Below are 23,018 nucleotides of genomic sequence, written 5' to 3'. Positions count from 1 at the left end.
CCTTATTCCACAACTTTGCACTTACGTCTGATGCCCTTTCTATGACACTTACATCTCTCCATCCATTAAATATATACATTAAAGATATATGATTAATTTATAGTTCTGTTCTCACCATTTACTCTTTATACACCACTGATACATTCCTGAACCATGCCTTTTAAAGTTAACTTCCTTTTACATGAAATTTAAATGCCAGTTGGTTAATCTTTTAATTAATAAGTATTACAAGTATTAGAGTTTTACTATGCTTAAGTATAGTGGCCATTTCGGGAATAAATACAAGTAATTACGGGAAATCTTGGGAAGCTACGACGGAAGTTGGAAAGAGAAATATTTCTCACGAATAAAAGACGAATTGGCAACTGGCACAGATGACCTCTAGAGTTGGGCTCAGGCTCAGCTGAGCTCGCAGACTTTCAGTCACTCTCGAGAATCTGTGAAGTGAACGTATGTGTGTGTTCTCCCTCTTTCCTCTCAAACCCATATTGGTTAATTAGTGGCGATAATGGTGTACTAAGGGACTATGGCGCTAATGGACATCGGAGTGCTATTCGTAGCATTTAATTTTATAGGTAAGTTGAACCTCAGTTTCGTGAAACGCCTCCGAACAAAAAAAGTTTGGGTAAATGTCATGGAAGTGAAACTGTGTGGACGAACGAGTCCGGTGAAAATTACTTTCAGTTTCGTTCGGTCCTTTGGGGTCCAGCGACCTAAAATTTTGACGTGTATGACAATTACCCCATATTTTAGACGTCTTATAGAATCTATGACAATATTAGTCATCAAACCATTGGCTTTTCCCAGAGGAATTCATTCATTTTCCCTCGCTGGCCTTGGAAAAAAACCCTCCTGGGACTTGACAGCCTGGAACTATGCCCAAGATCTGGATCGCCATGTCATGACGAAACCACTCGGGAGATTCGTGTACGATTCTAAATCTGGAACACTTCAAAGCCTCAGGAAAGCTACGTCATTAAGTAAAGTAGCCAAAAAAATAATAAGTAATCCCGTGTGACGTTTGGTTAAGCTGGAAGTTAAAGCTTTGCTGGTTTCTCTATTGAAAGTTGACCCATATTTAGGAAATTTCAAGACTGTTCCAGTCGCTGAGTGCATTCTTCCAGGTGTTTTGGAATGTTCCAAATAGTTCCGTATTTTTATTAGAAGTTCCCGATTTCCTGGAAAGTATTTGACTTCCAGTATTTCCATATTCTAGAGTCTCTGCTGAGAGCGGTTTTCCAGGTTGGGTTTTGGAATATTCCAAGTATTTCCGTTATTTTTATATAGGATTTTGGAATGCCTGGAAGAATTACATGACTTCAAGTATGAATTACTCGAGTTCCAGTATTTCCATATTCTGTTTCCATTAGTTTAAGCCTTCCAATTTCTGAGAGCATGCTTCCGGAATGTGTTTTGTAATATTCCAAGTATTTCCGTGTGCGTGTGTGTGTGTGTTGGGTTTTGGAATGCCTGCAAAAAGTACATGGCTTCCAGTATTTCCATGTACTATAACGGTCACACGTTTTTCCTGGAATTTCCTATTGCTTGAAAGTTCCAGTGCTTGAAATGTGGGTGGTTTGGTGGTTTATGACTTCGAGCCAGTTTTTGGTTAGGGATAAAAAGTAAAAATTCCTATAATGTCCAGGTAGTATATTGCTTTAGGCCTATTAATTTAGGCTCTGCCTTAAGCCTTAGACCCAAGACGTGCCAAAGATTTGGATATATTAAGAGGAACTGGTGCACTTTTTGATAAGGGGGTGACGTGAAACTATGACATACTTAAAAGGTTGTAGTTGACCACAAGGCCTGTATACAAAATATTTTTGAAAACGTAATTATCATCATTGTCTCAAAATGATAAACCAGTTATGAGTTTATGCCCACTTTTTACTTAAAATTATATCTATCATATTTATCAATGGCTTGAATTGATAAACTAGTTTGAATGATCATTTAATGCATAATTTTTCCTCAGTGTTGCAACTACTGCTAACCACTACTGCTCACACTAATTATTACTCTTAGTAAACCGTAATCTTAGGCCTGCCTTACTATTCATATATTGCTTCTGTGTCCAGTATAAGTAGGACACATTCTGCCCTATATTTCACGCGACAGTGCTTTCAAGTGTTCTGATAATTCACTGTAGTTAGCTGTTATGTTCTGAGTTGCCTTGCTTAGTTAGCAGTGCCAATGAAAACTAGGGGTTTTGGTTGGGTATGTGTTCTTTATAGTAGGTTAAATCAACCCTCCTTTATGGGATTGATGTGTGGTTGTTGAGCGAATCAAAGAAAATAAGAAAAAGGTGGACTGTCATAACGTCTTCAGTCGTCTGTAGGTGAAACTGCACATTAGAGCCATCTGCTAGCATGACCTCATTACAGAACTAAATATTTATATAAAACCCACATGGATTATTGTGTACAAGGTCGTATGATAATTTGGTAATGGAGTCTGAATCCTTAATAAGCCTACTTATTGACGTGATTAAGTTGTAAAGACGAGGTCATTACCCTAAGCAGAAATTTAGGGTAGTCTGAGACTGATTAAGAGTGTACTTTACATTAAAAATTAACTGTCAAGATAGATTACAAGAAAGGGAAAATAGGGAAATAACGTCTCATTTTGACTTGCACTTCTAGACTTCTAGATTTTTTCTTATTAATTCGATTCCAGATACAAATTCTAGATAGATTTTAAATGCACTAGTGTCATTTAGAGTTTGCTCCGGCATGCATCACTGCATTAGGCCTACTGTCGACCATACAATAGAACTGAACTGTATTTTCCCCATAGATAGGCTCTTGTTGGCTGGGCAGAGTTGTAAGGTCCACTCTAGTTATCCGACTTACTGGTCGCCTTAGGGCAGTGGCCAATGCTGGCATAAGCCCTCCAGAACCTTCTTAACCAACCGGCCGTCCTAAGGATTCCCTTTAGATTTTAATTGTCTCAAATTGCACTTTCTGTTTAACGCTAGTCTAAGCCGCAGGCTCTGTTTTGCTATAGTTTCCTGTCTAAATCTGATGAAAAGGTTAATACAGCCTCTCAATCTGGTCAACATTATTGGATATAATATTCTCGCAAATATGTCTATTTGTGAACTCATAGTTCAAATGGCCAAAATATATTTTTCAATTTTTGTTCATTTTGTATACTCTCGTCTTTTTACGATATAGTTCTAGTAGCCAAACATACTTTCAAATATCAGATATTTTAAGTTATTCATGATTATTCAAGCTTTGTACTAGACGTAACCGATCTTATGTGAAATATATTTCAAAACTTCAGATCCAAGACAACCCTGTTACTTGTGAAGTGTGGAAAACCCGTCTTCGGGTTCTCTGGTTCAGTGACATTCCAAGTTTTACAAGTAATTTCCTTTTCATTTGGAATTCATTTCCTGCCTTCATTAGAACTCTTTTCCTTGGGTCCTGTTGTCTTACTTTTATCGAGAAGAGGAGGAATGTCTATTTTTAATATATTTCATGCTTTTGTTGTTTCGTTTTCATTTATTTCTTTTGTTGTTGCACTTGGACTTAGGCAAAACGAGAACGTTGTTGTTTTACCCATAAGCTGTGATCTTGGTACACACCACACACACACACACACACACACACACACACACACACACACACACACACACACACACACACACACACACACACACACATACACATATATATATATATATATATATATATATATATATATATATATATATATATTTATATTAGTGTGTGTGCGTGCGCGTCCCTATGTCAACATCAGTCATGAAAGCTCTTTCCAAAGTGATAGTACCACATGCCTCTGGTAAATTTATCGAGTAGCCAACAAAAATAAATTTTTTTCTCTAAGAAACACGAGTGAATATTCTCAATAACATGGGCAACGCCAAAATCCCTGGCTGCCCTGGGTATCCGGTAGAGCAGACCATTAGTAAACCAACTCTCACTGGCTGCCCGAGCGCTCGTTCGGGCCAAAAGGGAAAGCGAAATGGTCATATCGGGTCTTACCTGTCAGACCGGAAGGATTCCTTTTGACCAGGACTTACCTGTAATATTTAACCCCACCCCCCCACACCCACACTTTTGAAAGCATCACGGTTTTATAAAAGGAAGGAACCAACTTTTAATAGTCACCGTTCAGCTATTTGCATGCGTAAAGTAAGTTTGTTGGAAGCATAGGTCTAGCAACTGTGTAAACCAGTAAATTTGATATTGTTGGTTTTGTATTTGTTATAATATCATCACGGTACAAGCGAGGAGCCAACAGTTCCAATATTCGCGTACGTAAAATAACTTTGTTAGAAGCGTAGGTCTAGCAGTTGTTCTTGTCAGTGAGTTTCAAATTGTTTTTGTATAAATGTAAATATTAATCGACCTATAAGCTAACGTACAACATTGCTATCTATTATATAATGAATGGAGTGTTCTTGATGTCAGAATTTCCTTTGGGAAGTTCTACGCAAAATGTTATTTGATACGATGATAAAAATGGTACATATTGGAGAACAATGAAAGTTAGTGGTAATTGATATCCAGTGTGACTAGACTTATCACGTTTGAAAGTAAAAGTGAAATTCTCTCTCTATCTAAGCTTACAAAGTTCCCTACAATCCCGTATGCCTTTGTCGATCTGGACAATGAATTGTATACCTAGCTGTCTGTCGACTGTTGTGGGTTACAACAGACGTGTAGAGAGAGAGAGAGAGAGCATAACAATCTTGTTTATTATTATGTTAAGAATATACAAGGCAGTCCTCGCCCTAGGTGATGGAACCACCCTTAAGTCTCTCTCTCTCTCTCTCTCTCTCTCTCTCTCTCTCTCTCTCTCTCTCTCTCTCTCTCTCTCTCTCTCTCTAGCGTTCCAGTTCAGGCGAAGGTTAATCAGACCTTTAACGGTTTTATGGGCGAAACACCTGAGTCTTCTCTTTCCACTGATATTTGTGAGAAAGCATTTTAGTTTTTGTCTGTTTACAGATAAAGTTTTCCTTGATCTGTCTCTTGTTTTATTTAATGGAGAATCTCTCTCTCTCTCTCTCTCTCTCTCTCTCTCTCTCTCTCTCTCTCTCTCTCTCTCTCTCTCTCTCTCTCTCTCTTAAAATTAAAGTTGTAGGTTAAAATGTTTTTATAACTGAGTGATTTCAATGCGACGGAAGAAAGTTATCTTGGTATTCTTGCATAGCAAAGTACTCCTTTCATGTGGTGTTTAATTTCAAAGGTTTTTCAATAGTTTTATAATTTAAAATTAATTACTGAATATAATTAAAGTAGTTTTTATTACATTTGTACATACGGAAAACGGCTTGGTTGTTTAAAATCCAGGGTTTTGACTGAGAAATGTTCATAAGTATTTCCAGAATGAGAAAATGGCGAGGAAAAGTTTGCTAAATTAAATGTTAATGGAAAGTATAGGGAAGAGGTATATGTTGCTGGAGGCTCATCTGATCATTACTTAATTGAAGTAAAAGTGAAAATGAGTGAGCATGAAAGTTTTAGTTGGAGGGGAATTGTTGAAGATGTTGCCATATATATATATATATATATATATATATATATATATATATATATATATATATATATATATATATATATATATATATATATATATATATATATATAATGTTAGACTAATGGTTTTGATGAGAAAGAAGTGACAACAACATAGAAAAAAATATTATCAAATGGTCTAGGTGTAAAGAATTGAAATGGAAAGAGTATATGGTAGATTTGTGAAGGATTGACACGAACTTTGTGGTTTAGGAAAGGAAGGTTTGTGGATGAAGTGTCTGTGAAAATGTTGTACAAAAAGTCTGTACGGGCACACGTGGACCATGAAAAACACTTACATAAGTAACAGATACGAAATACAGGGTGTGTTGAGTATCTACAGTATAAAATGGTTGACTGATTAAAAGTTTTCCAACAGAATCAAAGCTTGTGCTAGAACTCTTCAACAAGGAGCATCTAGCCTAGTTGGGTGTAAGAATAGGTCTAAGACCAAGGTGCATAGTGTCTTTATGACTGTTTAGTATCTTATGGATGGAGTGCTGATGATCCTTCTGTGTAGGTGTATGAAGAGACTAATGTTTAGGAAGTTTCTATGCATTTTCACGCATATTTAAAGATTAAATATAGAACTTTTGGCATAGACAGACCATCGGCCTAATTTTGTTCTCCAGAGCCACCCCTCTCATGAGAAACAGCTTAATGTCGAATATAGATCATCTAACATGGGAGACTCATAGGCTGAAAGGGCAGATTTAACATTGACAAAAACTAGTGGACAGAGAGAGAGAGAGAGAGAGCCAGGCAGGCAGGAGGGAACTTCAGGGGACCAAGTAGTTGACCTTGAAGTACAGTTACCGAGACTGTCTTTAAGAACGCCAGTATTCTTATTTTCCTCCATTTGACAATTAGGTCTGAAATTTTACCCAAATCTCATTGTATGTTAGCCCTTGTTAATTCTATGGGGAAGGGATCTACTTGTGGTCTCTCGTAGCCTTAGTTGATTATAAAGGAATTTTGAAGGGGTTAGCTTTGCATTGGCTTTAAGACTTAATGATAAATAATACTATAGTTCGTCATTCGATTAGATTTTTATTAACTTCAAGACGTAAAAGCTTATAGTTCTACAGTCATTCACATTATTGACTTTGTTATACGTATATCAATCGTATGGTTTATATGGGCTAGTTAAGGAAGTGGGCTGTCTTCTAAAGACATAAATAGCCATTTTTTAAAAACCAGTTTACCTAGTCTTTCGTAAACAGTTATATAAACCAGTCGCCGAAGTTCCTCCAAGTCTGGAGAAGAAGAAGCGTACACTGGTGTCATTATAAGACACTTTAACTTACAGTTAACAGAACAGCACCTTTCTGAACTTGCAATCGCCCTTCATAACGAAGGTGAGGGAGGAGATGCCTGCCCTTTGGCCAATAAACTTCTGAACTACTTAGGAAGTCTGGGTTCCTGTAAGGACACCCGCATCCTGCGCGAGAAATTCTCTCCCTTTGGCTTATGGAGTCTAGCCGTTATTGGTGGTAAAGGATGTCAGGTTTCTTTGTGAAAGCTTATGCGTCATGTAACTGTCTCTTAGTATGAGCAATGTTGACGCCAGTTTCATATAAGTGTGATTAACTGTTAATGACATTTTCATGAATTGTGGTTAACTGTTAATGGCAGTTTCATGAATTGTGATTAACTGTTAATGGCAGTTTCATGAATTGTGATTAACTGTTAATGGCAGTTTCATGAAGTGTGATTAACTGTTAATGGCAGTTTCATGAATTGTGATTAACTGTTAATGGCAGTTTCATGAAGTGTGATTAACTGTTAATGGCAGTTTCATGAAGTGTGATTAACTGTTAATGCCAGTTTCATGAAGTGTGATTAACTGTTAATGCCAGTTTCATGAATTGTGGTTAACTGTTAATGCCAGTTTCATGAAGTGTGATTAGCTGTTAATTACATTTTCACTAAGTGTGAATAAATGCTAATACCTGTTTCATGAAGTTCTGGTGAATTTTGTTATGTACAGTCACGGTACAGTTAATCATCATCTTTGACTTTTGGATAGGAAGCTGATCAACGGAAAATTGTTGCTTACAATTCCTAGGTAGCAGCGTTAATCTAGATTAATAAAAATGTGTTAATTTGCAAAAAATCACCAGGTCTAGTATTGATTGATGTTTCATCAGCTAAGTTTTCTATTAACCTATAAATGGGCTTATCCATTTACTTTGCCAATGTAATATAACCTCCTCTTCGATAATGGTCATTGGCAACTCACCCTTTGACGTCATAACCTGATCTAGTGACGTTGCAATACAAGACTAAACGGAACTCAGATGTCTTAACTCCTTCCATATTGCAACGGTTTACGGTGGAAATATGATGGATTTTAATACACCGCTTTGCTTTCTTTTCAGGTGCTGTTTACGGTGCTGACGTTTATGTAGGCAGAGAAATAGGCGAATTGAACAGCTACCATCATCAGGTGAGGAATAACTGGCTCTTCTTCTTCTTCTTCTTCTTCTTCTTCTTCTTCTTCTTCTTCTTCTTCTTCTTCTTAACTTCGGTTGTCTTGGCGATAAAGAGTACTTTGTCTAGGTACTAATCAGATCTTTCTGCAGGCGAGGATTATTGGGAACATTATGGTTAAAATTAATGGTGTTTTCATTGGTTTTAATTTTTTTTTTTAAAGTACTCCTATCTTGTTTAGATGAAAGCTGTATATTAGAATTCTGTAGTTTATACAGCTTTTTGTAGAAGATGTTTGAATGACTGGCAATATTGTTTAAAAGGGTTAAAGTGAACGGGTTTTTTCATTGATGTTCTCATTACTTTTCCATGAGCACCCCTTCTGTGTTAAGATGAAAGCTGAATATGTAGAGTTCTGTAATTCATACAGCTTTTTGTACCTGGTCTTTGAGTGAGGGACAGTATCTTGAGATCTCGTCTGCTGAAGCAGAAAAAAAATCAGTATATTCCTTAACGATTACGAATTAGAACTGATTATCCACCAAAACTGTCCCGGAATAAAACCGTGTTGCAAAACATCAGAGATTCTGAAAGCAAGTTGGCAAAGAAATCAGTTTATTAAACGAAAAAGTATGGCGTTTCTCAAATTCATGGTTTTTCCAAAATCTGCCATGGGTTCTTTCACATAACCTACCAAAGAGTATTTGGTGATTTAAAATGTAGTTAATAGATGTCACTAAGTAACCCTCAGTTTTGTTAACTACACACTAGACCAAGGGATCTGGAGCTACAGCAGTAGTCAATTGTGTTCAAGGTTGAAACTTCTCGAATGTTCAATGCCGGAGCCCCGCCTAAAATCCTGTAGGGAAGATCTCTCTCTCTCTCTCTCTCTCTCTCTCTCTCTCTCTCTCTCTCTCTCTTGGTAAGGAATTCCTTTTGTCTCTTCAAGTGTAGAATTGTCTTTGTTGACAGATATACGAAGTTTCAGAGTGGATGATTTTTAATCTTTTATAAAGTATCGTGGGTCGATTACGTTTATGCTGTATCCTTCTGGATGCTAGGTATTTCTGTTTCTTACTGATCTAGGCATAATGGATGTAAAATTTATTTGGTTTCAGATTTTACCTTGCATAGTAATTTATTTTTATTATTAGTAAAGTTTATTCCCCATGGTCCAACTTATCTTTAAACTGTGGCATTTAATTTCGTCACAGACAATTTTTGCATCTTGATGAGCTTTTACCTTTTAGCGAGAGAGAGAGTTCTATAGCACTTTCATAATAATGACTTTACTCATTTTACACTTAATGAAAGAGTCGGCCTATAATCACCTGTTTTTGAAAAACCGGTTCTGTATAGGATACGGCCTTTTGTTCCTGAGTGACCCTTCGATCCAGTCATAGGTCACACACAGTTCCCGTTCTCCTTTGATGACCTTTCCCGACCGAATGGTTGGTCCAAGACCTTCTTTAGTTTGGGTCTAGGGCGGGACCATGGCTGAAAGCTTATGCTTTGAGGGCTGGACTGACAAATTCAATTGTTTTTCCTGTAGTTTTGGCGTAACTCTGGTACATGAAAATTAGAGAAATGTTGAATAGTTTCTCTCTCTCTCTCTCTCTCTCTCTCTCTCTCTCTCTCTCTCTCTCTCTCTCTCTCTCTCTCTCTCTCTCTCTCTCTCTCTCCCCCATTAAAAAGACCTCTATTACTCCTGGACTTTTAGTACAATAACACTTTGCAGAGTTGGTTCCTTATATTCTAGTTATTTTTCAGGTTGGTGGCAAGGTGTACGCCGTCAATAAAAATACTTTCCTGATCAAAAATTTTATGTACGATGGCAACGGCCAGGATACCTTTTTTTGGGCTGGTTCCAGACCGAGGCCTGGACCACAGGGGTTCATCGTTCCTAATGAATTTGGAAGGTAGAGTAAATAATCATATTTTTTAAATATTCATAGCTTGTACTGATTCTGGTACTTTCCGTGAGTTTGGAAGACAGGTTAAATATTAACACATCCATAGCTTTAACTGATTCTGGCATTCTTTTGATATTGTTATTGTTAAGCTTTGCATCTAAACAGGTTATAATTTTTGAAATTTTATAATGCTGACACAGATGTTATTGTTTTTACACTCTATATCGACACAGGCTATAATTCTGATCATTTTAAATTACTTTACAGGTACTTGCCATATGAAATACAGGCATGAGACTACACTGGCAAATAATGCCATTGACATAGTTGAAATGGTTTAGTGGACCTATTTAGGCCAATGTGTTATTGTTTTGATATTATAATTGATAAACAAAGACTTCACCTTTTAAAATACGTATACAGACACTTGCCTGATGAAATGCAGGCATGAGATTAGGTTGACAAACAGTCAGTTGAAAGTTGAATGAAAGGTTCAGTGGAGTTTTTCAGGCCTTTTTGTTCTTGTTTTGATACCAAATTGATTAACTAAGACTTCAGACTTTAAAGTACCTTTAAAAATAGTCAAAATGGTTCAGTGGAGTTTTTTAGGCCTATGTTTTCTTGTTCTGATACCAAGTTGATAAAGTCATACTTCAGTCTTAAACAGACTGATATGGCAACTCCCCAATGCTTAAAAGAGCAGAGACGAGTGTGTCTTAATATTATTTTGTGATAATTGTTTGTAACTGGTGAATTTCTGTTCACAGGACCAACATCCTAGACCGATACCTGAACAAAGACATCACCTTAACTCTACCTGAGAGGACCATCGTGGAAATCAAGTGGCTGGCTGTTTACGACCTTACAAGATTGGTTAGTGTTACGTCATCCTTTTAGTTTGCTTTCAAAAGTTGGTAAGTTTAGCAGAAGACATGTTCAGTAACGTAGAATTTGAGAACTGTCAGGGCTTGATGCAAAAGATGATGAGCTAAACATGTTTTGTTTCAGACTTTTAATTTTGCAAGTGGAGAATTTAATTTCATGCTAATGTGAATTTGTTACGAGGCTCAGCTTTGGTGATTTTCATGAATTTTTTTGCAAGAATATTGATTTTTACGGGAACAATTTATATTTATTTAGACCTGCTTTACCTTAGTAGTGTATTTCTCTCTCTCTCTCTCTCTCTCTCTCTCTCTCTCTCTCTCTCTCTCTCTCTCTCTCTCTCTCTCTCTCTCTCTGATCTTGCAAGAATTAGGGTACCATCTTGGAATATCTTTATGATTTTGCATATTGTCAGTGGTGTTTAAAATTGTATACCATACAGCACAATAAAATAACAAATTTAAACACTGAACTTTATCACTAAAACCTGACTCTTGCGTCTTGCCAAAGATGACCTCTTTTGACTAGGGTTTCACCATGATAACCTGATTTTCAGGAATCATTTGGTGAGATATACATCCCAGAATATTTTGAACCGCCTCAGGAGATTATCCTGAATAAATTATCGTCAAGAAGTGGGGAGGTTCAGTCTGGAGCTGTTATTATTAAGGAATCAAAGACTATACTCATTCAAGGTAGGTTTCCTCTTGTATTCATAAACAGTTTGTTCTGATGTAGTTGTAAAATTATCAGGATAAAAATATCATAAAAACAGGTAACCTAAATAAGATCTAAGCTTTATATAACCATAAATCTTCTAACGACCCGCAATTATTAGACCTTTTTCGACAAATAATGTATGATAGTTTAAATTCTAATGTTTATAATTGGTGTATTTCAGACTTTGTGTACGACGGGTCAGGTGAGGAAGTCTATTTCTGGGTGGGCGTTGGTCCCCAGCCTCATTCGAAGGGCTCCAAGATTCCTGATGAACATGGATTGTAAGTTCCTGGTTGCTCTGACTCTTGTAAACATTTTCTGAGCATCTTTCTGGTTTGATACTAATTATTCTAACATTTGTTTCTGCTGAATGAAAGGGCCTTTCATATAAGAGAATTAGATCCATTTGTCCTTGTTACACTGCAGTGATTCTTAAAACTGCCATTTCAGTATGACTCCTCTCAAGAAGTACAACAAGAAGACAATCACTCTAGAATTACCAGGAGACCTGACAGTATTCACCGTTGATTGGTTGTCTGTTTACGACATCAAGAATCAAAGAGTCCTTGGCTCCATCATCATCCCAGAGGATCTTAATGTGCCTCCCTCTCTTGTGAAAGTTATAGTACGTGTTTTTTCAATGTTTTTACTTGAGTTTTTAGACTTAACTTAATACTTATACAGTTTATTAAAGTTAAGGCACTATAAATAAGTTCTGTATTTGAAAGAAACATAGATACTGTGTTAATTATGAGCTTTAACCTAATTCATGTTACATGCATATGAAAGAATATTTTTCAAATATGGTGTACTTGACACTTGCACAGCTTACGAAAGTTAAGACAGTTATCCATATAAAGTCTTCGTAATGAACTCAAAACTAAATACATTCGTGCTTATGAAGCACAGTATTTTCCAAAAATTCTAAGTAGTAAATCATTATTTTCAGCCTCACGAAAACAGCATGCCAAATTGTGAACAGCTGCACAAGAATCTCCAACTCTCATGGGATGTCTTTGGTAGTCAGGTCACACTAGAACTGGCTGCTCAAGTTGGTAAGAATGTTCTACAGCAATGCATATTGTACTTGTCTGATGAATGATTTGACCTGAAAGAATCTATTGAGGGTTTAGTCAGTTTCCATCTAAATTTATTCTCATTTCTGCTTTTATTTTCCTCGCATATCATAATGATGTTCACTTGATCCATACTTACTGTGTTTCAGATCACATATAATGGTATTTATTCACATTTCAATATTTCAGATGAGATGGATTATATAGCCTTTGGGATGAGTGGTTCCCCAACAGAACCAAAGATGGTTGATGGAGACGTAGTCATAGCTTTTATGGATGGTCACCTCCAGCACCTTGTTGATTATAATATCTCATCGTACATGCCTGTAAGTTTACGTTGCGCAAGTGTTATGCCTTCTTGAATATCTGTAAGGTAGACAGTCTTAAAACAATAATGCATCACCCTTTATTTAATTGTACAAAAGGGATTAGAATTCTTCAAGTTTAATCAAACTTGTTAGCAATGATTTTTCCAGTTATTATGAAAATATAAGATAAAACACCTAACATTAGTACAAAACCAAGGCATTTGAAAATATAATGTTGACTCATAATCCTGCTGCCCAAGCAAGTAATATCTTTATTTCAAATGCTATGGTCTAGTTTAACTAGTATTACTAAACAATATATCTTATACCTTTGCAAACATTTTCTTGAAACTGAAGTTTTTATTGATCATTTATTTACAAAATTGAAATTCATGATTTTTAACACTTAGAGTACTGGACAGAAAAGTAACCTTTACTTTTGGTCAAGTTACATAAACATAAATGGCTAGTTATTATAATGATATTTTCCAGTGTACAAAGCTCTTGGGTCAGCACAAGGGCGTGTGTGAAGACGACAAAGTTGGAGGCCATCAGAATTATCAAGCTCACAATAGTAAGAGAGAAGACGGAGTTAATGTATTCACGTTTCGACGTCCCCTTACTACTCGTGAGTACAACATTCCAAAACTTTATTTCATAAAGCTTATTTAGCTTATGTTAAAAAAATTAATTTTAATTGCATTTCTTGAATTGAAAGATACATTTTTGTGGGAAATGAGAAACATTGGTTACTTTTTATCTTTTCTCATGTTAAAAACTTTTTTAATTATATTTCTTGATTTGAAAGACATATTTTTGTGGGACATCAGAAATGTTGGTTATTTTTTCATTTTGTTAAAATTTCCCATCAGTTACATTTCTTAACTTGGAAGACATATTTTTGTGTTAAATGAGGAAACATTGGTTACTTTTTAGCTTTTCTTATGTTGAAAATGCTTTTTAATTACACTTCTTGATTTGGAAGACATAATTTTGTATAAAATGAGAAACATTGGTTACTTTTTATCTTTTCTCAAGTTAAAACTCTTTTTAACTACATTTCTTGATTTCGTAGTTATATTTTTGTCTGAAATGAGAACTACTGGTTACTTTTATTTCAGCCGATGATGGTGACACACCATATCCAGCGGAAGGAGAGGCCATGATCATCTGGGCCCTAGGACGTCTTGATATCAACCAGCAACCTACTATGCATTACGCGTGGTCTAAGGCAAGAAAGACTAATTTTATTTGTCCTCGTGCTACTCTGTGGAATACCCATTTCTTTCATCTTCAGAGAGAATGGAGCACTGCTAATCATAACATGACCATTATATGTTGAACTAATATTCTTTACTCTCCCTGTATTGTATGTAATGTATAGGAATGGAGTGGAATATAAAATTTAGGCCAAAGGCCAAGCACTAGATCCTATGAGGTCATTCAGGGCTGAAAGGGAAAATTGAGAGTAGAAAGGTTTTACAGGTGTAACAGGAGGAAAACCTTTTGCAGTTGCACTAGGAAACAATTGTTAGGAGAGGGTGGAAAGTAAAATGGAAGAAAGAAAATTTGAATGGAAGTACATTACTGTAAAAGGAATGAAAGGGATTACAGCTAGGGACCAAAGGGACTCTGCAAAGAACCACAAGTAATGCCTGCAGTGCACTGCGTGAGGTACACTGATGGCACTACCCTCCTACGGGGCATGTACTCTATACAATTACTCTTCAATTATTTGTTCTCAACAGGTCAAGCAGCCAATAGAGTTTGCCAGAGCAGCTGGTGAGAGGAACTGCTTTGCCTTCACACGCAGCACTAAGCCTAAGCTGTGAGTACTTACAGTTTCTGCAAACCCAACTCTTAAATAATCATCATTCTTTTTAAAGATTTTTACATCATATTTCCCTTAGGTTTGATAATGGTGTTCATATCTGTGTACTAAGGTTTAAGTGCAGGTTAGCCATTTTATCATCTCAATGTATATTTCTCCTTATGTTGTAACAGAAAGCCATGGGGACCTTTCCATTTAGCTGATCCTGCCCTCCGTGAGTTCACAGCTCGATTGGGACCCGATGGTGGACCTCGTGGTTACAGCGGAATGACAAAACGTAAGTTTTATAACCTCTGTTTCTTAGTTTGTGTAGAGTTTTCGATTTTTTCAAGGGTGAAAAGTTCCTCGTTAGATTTAACCATAATGGTTAGTCTCTCGCTGATTGTATATTGTAGGAATGTTAAAGTAACAACTTAATTTAAGAGACCCCAACTTAGCAGATTTCTGTATTTATCAGCTACCATATTGTGATGATTTTTTCCTTTGCTACACTTTAGATGTAATAAATTTTTGGATATATCTCTTGAATTGAATGTTAAATGTAAAATACAGGTTAGTGTAGGCTAGGAACTATGTGGGACTGCTGTTAGCTGTATTATATAAAAAATACTGTATTCCTGTGCAGGCTATATTATAGGGTCTTTCTTACTTGGACTTTTTTTTTTAATGGATTTTGTTACTTATCAGATGGGCCAGACCCTCAGAGTGTCTGTTAAGTTGAGATACTACTTTAATTACTTTCATGACAGCTCAATTAAGAGAAGAAGATAAGAAATCATCTACCAGCATGGAGTTTCTGTTTTGTTAATGTTATGATATTTGGGGTTACTTCTGTGCTGTGTGTACAAGTCCTAAATACTTACGTACTCTAAGTAGATTTTTTGTAATGAATCCCTGTATTCATTAGAGAAAACTCTTCTCCATTTTCAGAGGAGTCAGAAACAGGCTTGGCATGGTACATCAACGGATACATGACTCCTAGCGTTTATTTGAAGCGTGACACTCGCTACAGGTTCCTGGTGGAAGGAGGCTCAAATCCTTATGATCCTAAAAGTTACCATCCTATGATCATTACTGGTATGTAACAGGATCATCTTATCAGAATTTCATTCCTGCAAGTGAAGATATACGTGAAAATTGTGCAGTCAACATACTTTATAATTTTTCCTCACAGTAATTGCAATTTGAAATTAATCTTTTGAGTATTTCTTAGTTTTTCACAGTTCATGTCAAGTGTTATTATTTCACATAGTCCCATTTATTATATATTCTTATCAAAATTTCAAATCTGTTTATGAAAAGGTAAAGAAAAATTATGCAATTAACATGTTTTAATATATTTTCTTACAGTAATTGTTATTAGAAATTTCCTTACAGTAATTGTTATTAGAAATTGATCTTTTGAACGGCTTTCGTTTTTCAGAGTTATATGTGAAGTATTATTGTTTCACACATTCCCAGTAATCATACAGTCACTGTTTTGCAATATTTGAAAGTGCCTCATTCATCGTTTTATTTTCACATTTATCCATCTTTTTAACATTGTTCCTTCTCTGTGAGTTTGTCATGGTAGTTATTTTTTGTTACTATATAGTGTTAGAGAGAGCCAGAGTATGATGCAAACCTTTTGTTGGATACTCTGAATTACTCCTCTGTTCTTTTTGCATGTAATATTGCTTTCATTGTTTTAATTTTGCATTTAATTCCTTATTTAATTGAATTTTGAAGTTTCTGTTGGATTGAGTAAGTTTCTTACACCCTGCCTTTGCAGATCATCTAGCAATTGCATCAAGCACTTTGGTGTTTTAACTTTTCAAGATGAATTTTAATTCAAGACTTTACACCCAATACCTTGTGAATTTATAAAGATCAATTACTGTAATTTTTTAATTTTTTCCCTGTCACTTGCATTTCCTTACAATCAGTGAATAGTGTATTTGTGGGCTGGACACTAATCTTTGTGTATGTTTTGCCCCATAGCTGTGTACTTGTTTATTTTTAACTCTTGACAGATTTTATATTCCCAAATTTGCATATCAGGGTTTACCAAAGCAAGCTCGTTTTAAATTCCCAGAAGGCATTTGGAGAGGGATGTTGCATTTAAAGTTCTTTCAAAACTGCTGTCTTCTATTGACCAACGTGAGCTACGGGTCTCCCTGTATTGTACATGACAAAGACAAGACAAGTCTCTCTTCCCCTTAAAAGTTGTCTCCACCGGTGTGTGCTTGTTTCTGTAGTTTTCATTCATCACAGCATGGATTGGATGTTTACTGAGATGTTCTGATCAGTTTAAGAACTTTGAGAGGTAATTTCTCCAAAACCTCCCGTTTGGGACTTAAAACTGGTTTGGAAGAGCTTGGTGCAATCTCCATACACAAATTGCAAAAGATTCCTTGTTATCCAGTGTGATGCTTGAGATAAAGAGAGTTTTATGTTGGTTTTGGGATCCTTGATGTATGTCACTGAGTTCCTTATCTGGATAGGCAACACATTCCAAGAATTGATCATCTGTTGGCCTTTCCTTTGGTGGGAAGGATTAAGCGTGTGTAATAGTAATCCTTTATCCTGGAAGGATGCACTTCGGTGTGACTTAACATAACATCCTTGAACATGAAGCATTACATATATGACCAATGGGTTTGCATGCAAAAATATCCTTGTGTCATAAATACTTGTACAGGATTGAGTTTCATATTTTTGTTAATTTGGTATTTTCCCAAACAGATGAACCCCATGGTGGATACTCTCAGCTTACTGAAGAGCAACAGAAAGATGTGCGTGTGCTTGCTGGAATTGGCTACTCAGTAAGAGGAGATTCTAGACCTACTGCAGGTATGGTAAACATCTGACATACTTCACCTACTTTCAGTGAATAAAATACTTTATTACTATTATTATTATTATTCAGATGAACCCTATTCATATAGAACAAGTTGACAGGGGCCATTGACTTGAAACTCAAGCTTCCAAAGAATGTACTGAACTTTGTCAGTTATATTTTGGTTCCGTATTGCATCTGTTTTAATTCTTTTTTTTTTTAAGCTGGACGCTTATGCTTGTGGAATATGTCGTAATTCATTTTTTTTCTTTTAAAGCTGGACGCTTGTGCTTGTGGAAGCACCCACCTGAAATAGACCGTCGCAAAGATGTCGAATTCATGACGTTTGAGAGATATCGAAATTCATTAAGCCTCAACTGTGATGATGGTAATGTATCATTTTACATTGTTTGGCCTCTGCTGAGTTAACTTTTTAAAGTGATTTTTCTTTTCCAGTTAAGGATGTTGGCTTCATCAACATACATAAATTTAGAACGTGCTTTTTACATAGCCAGGTCTTTTTGTAATGACTGTCATATGTTCCACTTATTCCAGGGGATAGAGCAGCAAGATATTTATATTTACAACATACTTTTTACATAGTCAGGCCTTATTGTAATTTTTGTAATGTTAGTCATTTGTGCTGTATTTCAGAGGATAAAGTATGAAGATATTCAACTTTAAAACATGCTCTTTACATGGTCAAGCAGTTTTTTATAATTGTCATTTCTTCTGTATTTCAGAAGATAAAGCGTCAAAATATTTAAATTTAAAACATGCTTTTTACACCTTTTTGTAATCTTAAGTCATTTGTGGTGTACTTCAGACAGTAAAACATCAAAGATATTTAAATATAAAACATGCTTTTTACATTGCCAGGCCTTTTTGTAATGTTAGTCATTTGTGCTAGACTTCAGATGGTAAGACATCAAAGATATTTAAATTTAAAACATGTGTTTTACATACCCAGGCCTTTTTATATTGTTTCCCAATTCATCTGTCTACTTCAGAAGGCAAAGCCGCTGTGCTCGAGTTCAAACCCAACAAATCTTGGCCAGATGTCGTCTACTACAATAGCTGGACGGGGAAGAACATGGGATGGCGTCTCTACATCCTTGACGAAATAAACACTGAGAAGATCTTGAGGGAAGCAGCAAGTAATAGCATGTTGGTTTCAGTTCCAGCAATCCACGTTTATATTTTGATAGTCGTCGGACTTTGGTCTTACTTCATGGTATTGGTATGAGAGGAAAGTTTTACTTGATTTCATTAGGTTGTAAAAACTTCCCAAAAGTCTTTGATACTTTGAATACTCTTTAGTTGTAGATATTCCGAGGTACAAATTTGCATCATTTGTACATTCATGACGGTTGTGATGCAAATTTTGCAGTTTTTTATTTTTCTGTTATACAGTACATCAATTTAATTTTCATAAATCTCACCTATAAATCTGTTGCCTTGATAGAAAATTGAATCTGTTTTAATTACAAAACATTTTGCATTTGTCAGTTAACTTCATAAAGAGCATGTAAAATAAATATAAGTACAAATCATCATTGGTATAAATTGCAGATGTTGAAAAATATTTTAATTATATTATACAGTAGATAAATCAGAGTTAAAATGACCAACTTGCATAATATTGGCTCCCCCTTTTTTTATTTATTTTTTCTGCATCTTGCTTGAAGCAGACCTGTTAGCCATGTGATGAAGTTGCTATTGAAAGAAGAGTTGCTTTTCTTCCCTATTAAATAGTGTGTGTCTCTTCATAAAATTAGTTATTTCTCACCCCTTGTGAAATTGATAGCTCTAGAACAGCTCCAGTCAGTGGTGTTTTTATATACCCATACAGTAAGCAAATACTCTACCTAGGCAGAATTGCTATTATGGAATAAGGCTAACAATGGTTCATCAGCATTTTGTTTTACCTTCGTTCATGTTCTCTTTCTTGCATCTTGCTTTCCGCAACTCTCTCCTAATAATTGTTTCACGGTGTAACTATACTCCTGTTACACCTTTTAAAACGTTTTTACTGTCAATTTCCCTTTCAGTGCTGAATGACCTCATAGGCCCTAGTGCTTGGCTTTTGGCCGAAATTTTATATTCTATTATTATCAGCATTTTGTCTGATGGGAGAACTACAGAAAAGTTCGCTATTAGAGTAAGGTCCCACGTTGGTACCAAACTCAGTGGCAGTGGAATTCCTTCTTATCAGCTGATGTATTTTACCCTTCTACTTTAGCTATTTTGCATTTCTAAGAGGTTAATTAGGACCAGATTCTGGCTGTGACCTCATCATCTGGGCTACTGTTGTACTTGATAACTCTTAGATTTTCTTCACTGCCATATTGATGTGGTTTTTTCTTACTAGCCTTGTTGTGCTGGAAGTATTAGTTTTGGATGATTTGCTGTGTATACCTTTTTTAATATCTAATACTGGTAAGATTCATTGTGTTCCCTTCAGGAAAAAGAGCAATTTTGCTTTACAGTTAATTAATAGATGCAGACATACCAGAGAACTTCCAACTTTGCTTAATAGGCTTGGCTATACACAGTCTCATCATGTGGTTTTGTGAAAAGCCTGTCTTTCTGAGATTACACAAGCTTTCTGGCATGTGAATTCAGTGCCCTAAGTTGTGAATGATTTTTACTGTGACAAGATGGTGTCTCTTTTCTTCAAACCAAAGTTTAAGAACATCCAGAAACTGACAGAGTTGAGAAGCTGTGATTTCAAAAATTGCATTTTCAGAGCAACGACATATTGGGTAGTGGCCCTCAAACACATCACAGTATCCAGGGAGTAATTCACATGAAAGCAGTTCCTGTATTTCAGTAAATCTAGAATTCTGTGTAATCAAGACTTAGCCTTCAGCTCAGCTAACCATTAAGGTCAACTGAAAACTTGTCTTGATTGTGAATAATTCTAGATTACTAAAGTGTACGAAGTGTTACGTGATCACTCCCTTGATACTCTGATGGTGTGTGAGGATCATCAGCCAAAATATTGTTGTTCTCCGCAAATCATTTTTTTTAAATTGCAGTTTCCTGATTTTGTCACTTGTTTTCTTGATGTTCTTAAACTTTGACAAGATACACTAGTCTCTGTTCTTCAAACCTAAGTAAAAATCTAGATTTATGGTCTGTTGGTGCTGCTGAGATGAAAACTGGCAAGAGAAGAGCAAGTTCTTTTGCTCTCTTTCTGTTACACTGCAGGCAGTGCCAGAGTCTGAGGATGGTATTTCGCATAGGATTCTAACCTCCTGATCTTGTTGTGTATAGGCTGCATCTTTAGACAGGAAAATTGGCAGTGTTCTTCTGTGAAAGCAGCATATCCATTGGTTTGTTGAGGTTAATCACTAATAGCCTGCAGTGCTCTTTGTTCATGAGGATGAAGCTTGCTTCTTACCTACCAAGTGGGTAAAGTTTGGTGGCCTTCAAAGTTAGTTGCCTGTTCCTTGATGTGTCTCCTGTCTCCTGACTGCCAGTGTTTGTTCTCCACTAATCCCCAAGGACATCAGAGACCATGGAAGACTGAACAACTCTTTTGGCAGTATAAGACTGAACTCAAGTTTCCTGTGGAGACCACATCCTCAGAGCTGTTTGAGAAAAAACCGAAATTAAATTCTACTTCTCAGGATGATGGGTCAGCTTCCCATCAGGCATACTAATAAGATTGGTCGTCATCTCTTGAACAGTAATAAAAGGAAGTGTCTGTAGTCCCAACATTTTACCCTGTATGGTGTGATCTAAGCCTTGGACTGTCCTCCTGCAATGAAGAAAAGATCCTCTGTTGAAAAACCCACGCCAAAAATATAAAGATAAGAATACCATTCACCTAAAGGTATCAGACACCACCTCTTGACTGGTTGCTCAATGGAGCAGCCAGTCAAGAGGTAGTGTCTGATACTTGAAGGTGAATGGTATCCTTATCTTTATACTTTTGGTGTGGACTGTTCAACAGAGGATCTAGTTTTCATTGTAGGAGGACAGTCCAGACTTAGATCGCCATACAGCGTTCAATGTAGGAACTACACACATTTCCCTTTATCACTGTTGATAAAGAGGTGACGACCAATCTTATTAGGATGCCTGATGGGAAGCTGATTCATCATTCATCAGAGAAAGCAGGTTTTAATTTCAGTTTTCCTGATATCTCTGAGGGCATGGTCTCCACAGTCTTGTACTGCCAAAAGAGTTGTTCAGTCTTCCATGGCTTCTGATGTCCTTGGGGACTAGTAGAGAACTAACACTGGCAGTCAGGAGACACATCAAGGAACAGGCAACTAACTTTGAAGGTCACCAAACTCTGCCCTCTTAGTAGGAACCAAACTAAACCCTCCAGGAACAAAGAGAACTTTGCATACTACTTTGGTCGACTTCAACATACAATGCTTTCAAGTAAGAACCATAGCTTGTCTCTGATTCTGAGGCCGGGGTGGATGTCAGCATATGATATTTGGGCCAGCTGTCACTCTAGAGAGGAAGTTTTCTTGTGATCCTACTTTTTGGTGACTCTTCAAATATCTGGTGCTCTGATTAGGCTTGACAAAAAGAATTGTGGTCACTTCTACTTCTGTCCAGAATCAAATCTCCTGTTTGATGCTCAAGTCGAAAATATTTCCTTTTCTTTAAAGAACAATTTCATCGCTTGACTAACTTTTTTGTAGTGGGCAATATGCTTAAGTTTCACTGTGTTTTGAGGTTATAATCACTCAATGTTCATAAGTATGTACTGTACATGTTATATGTAAAACAACCTTGTAAAATATCCAATATGCTTAAGAATGTAATCACTGTACAGTAAATAAAAAGTTATTTTCATAATTTGTATTATTTCCTCTTGTAATTCCCTAAAGCACTGGTCTTCATCACTTGAAAAAAATCCACTTGTACAGACTCCTGATACAAGGCAGAGAAATATTTTACAATGAATCAACAGGGCAAAGAAATATTGACAATGAAAAGTGATTTTTTTAATTAGAATTATACTGTACATAAAAGTTGGGCTGTTATTCACAGTAATGATTTTCTGACTAGTTACAAAATGACATCAATTCCTGAAGTTACGGTAAAAAACATGTGCAGGAGTATTTTTATAAGACCTAAGATGTTCCATTTGCACAAACTTGCCGAAAGATTTTCCTTCGTATCTACCTTGGAAATGCAGATCAGGTATGTGTATAACTTCTGTAAATGCATAAAGCAGCAACAGCAAGACTAAAATTTATTTGTTAAAACAATGCAATAATGTCTACGTGTCTCTAATAAGGCCAAGTTTGCTGCAATACTTTGAACCAAGCATTTTCAAGCCAGAATATCTTGAATCTTTCGAGCAACAGGACAGATGGTATAAGTCACTGAAAGGCAGCTGCAATTACTACTTATCAAATGTTCACTAACAACAGTTTCATAATTGCTATATACAAATGTTAAAGCATTGTGACTCATGAAAAAATTATTTATTTTTCAAGTCCTAGAAAACTAATAA

The 23,018-nt window shown here is 36.1% G+C and overlaps 1 protein-coding gene across 1 annotated transcript; it reads left to right on the top strand.

Moving 5' to 3' along the window:
• Positions 1-416: 416 nt before the first annotated feature.
• On the top strand, positions 417-22,354 carry knk (protein Skeletor knk). Its single transcript, XM_067129298.1, has 17 exons — positions 417-575; positions 7,931-7,998; positions 9,753-9,901; positions 10,663-10,768; positions 11,334-11,472; positions 11,679-11,778; positions 11,948-12,122; positions 12,447-12,552; positions 12,763-12,899; positions 13,374-13,509; positions 14,003-14,112; positions 14,630-14,709; positions 14,886-14,989; positions 15,643-15,789; positions 17,437-17,544; positions 17,808-17,918; positions 18,541-22,354. The coding sequence occupies exons 1-17, from the start codon at positions 527-529 to the stop codon at positions 18,774-18,776; spliced, it is 2,061 nt and encodes a 686-aa protein (XP_066985399.1). The 5' UTR covers positions 417-526; the 3' UTR covers positions 18,777-22,354.
• The last annotated feature ends 664 nt before the right edge of the window (positions 22,355-23,018 follow it).

The sequence above is a fragment of the Macrobrachium rosenbergii genome, chromosome 27 (genome assembly GCF_040412425.1).
Source record: "Macrobrachium rosenbergii isolate ZJJX-2024 chromosome 27, ASM4041242v1, whole genome shotgun sequence".
NCBI classification, from domain to species: Eukaryota; Metazoa; Arthropoda; class Malacostraca; order Decapoda; family Palaemonidae; genus Macrobrachium; species Macrobrachium rosenbergii.
Note: the sequence above shows the minus strand (reverse complement) of the source record. Positions and strands in the feature narration are given on the sequence as shown.

What these genes read in the sequence shown, in the direction of transcription:
- knk (XM_067129298.1), top strand. Translation starts at nt 527, where the DNA reads ATGGCGCTAATGGACATCGGAGTGCTATTCGTAGCATTTAATTTTATA. An exon ending in TGAACAGCTACCATCATCAG is followed by an intron (nt 7,999 to 9,752) that starts GTGAGGAATAAC and finishes GTTATTTTTCAG; the next exon opens with GTTGGTGGCAAGGTGTACGC. An exon ending in AAAGACTATACTCATTCAAG is followed by an intron (nt 11,473 to 11,678) that starts GTAGGTTTCCTC and finishes GGTGTATTTCAG; the next exon opens with ACTTTGTGTACGACGGGTCA.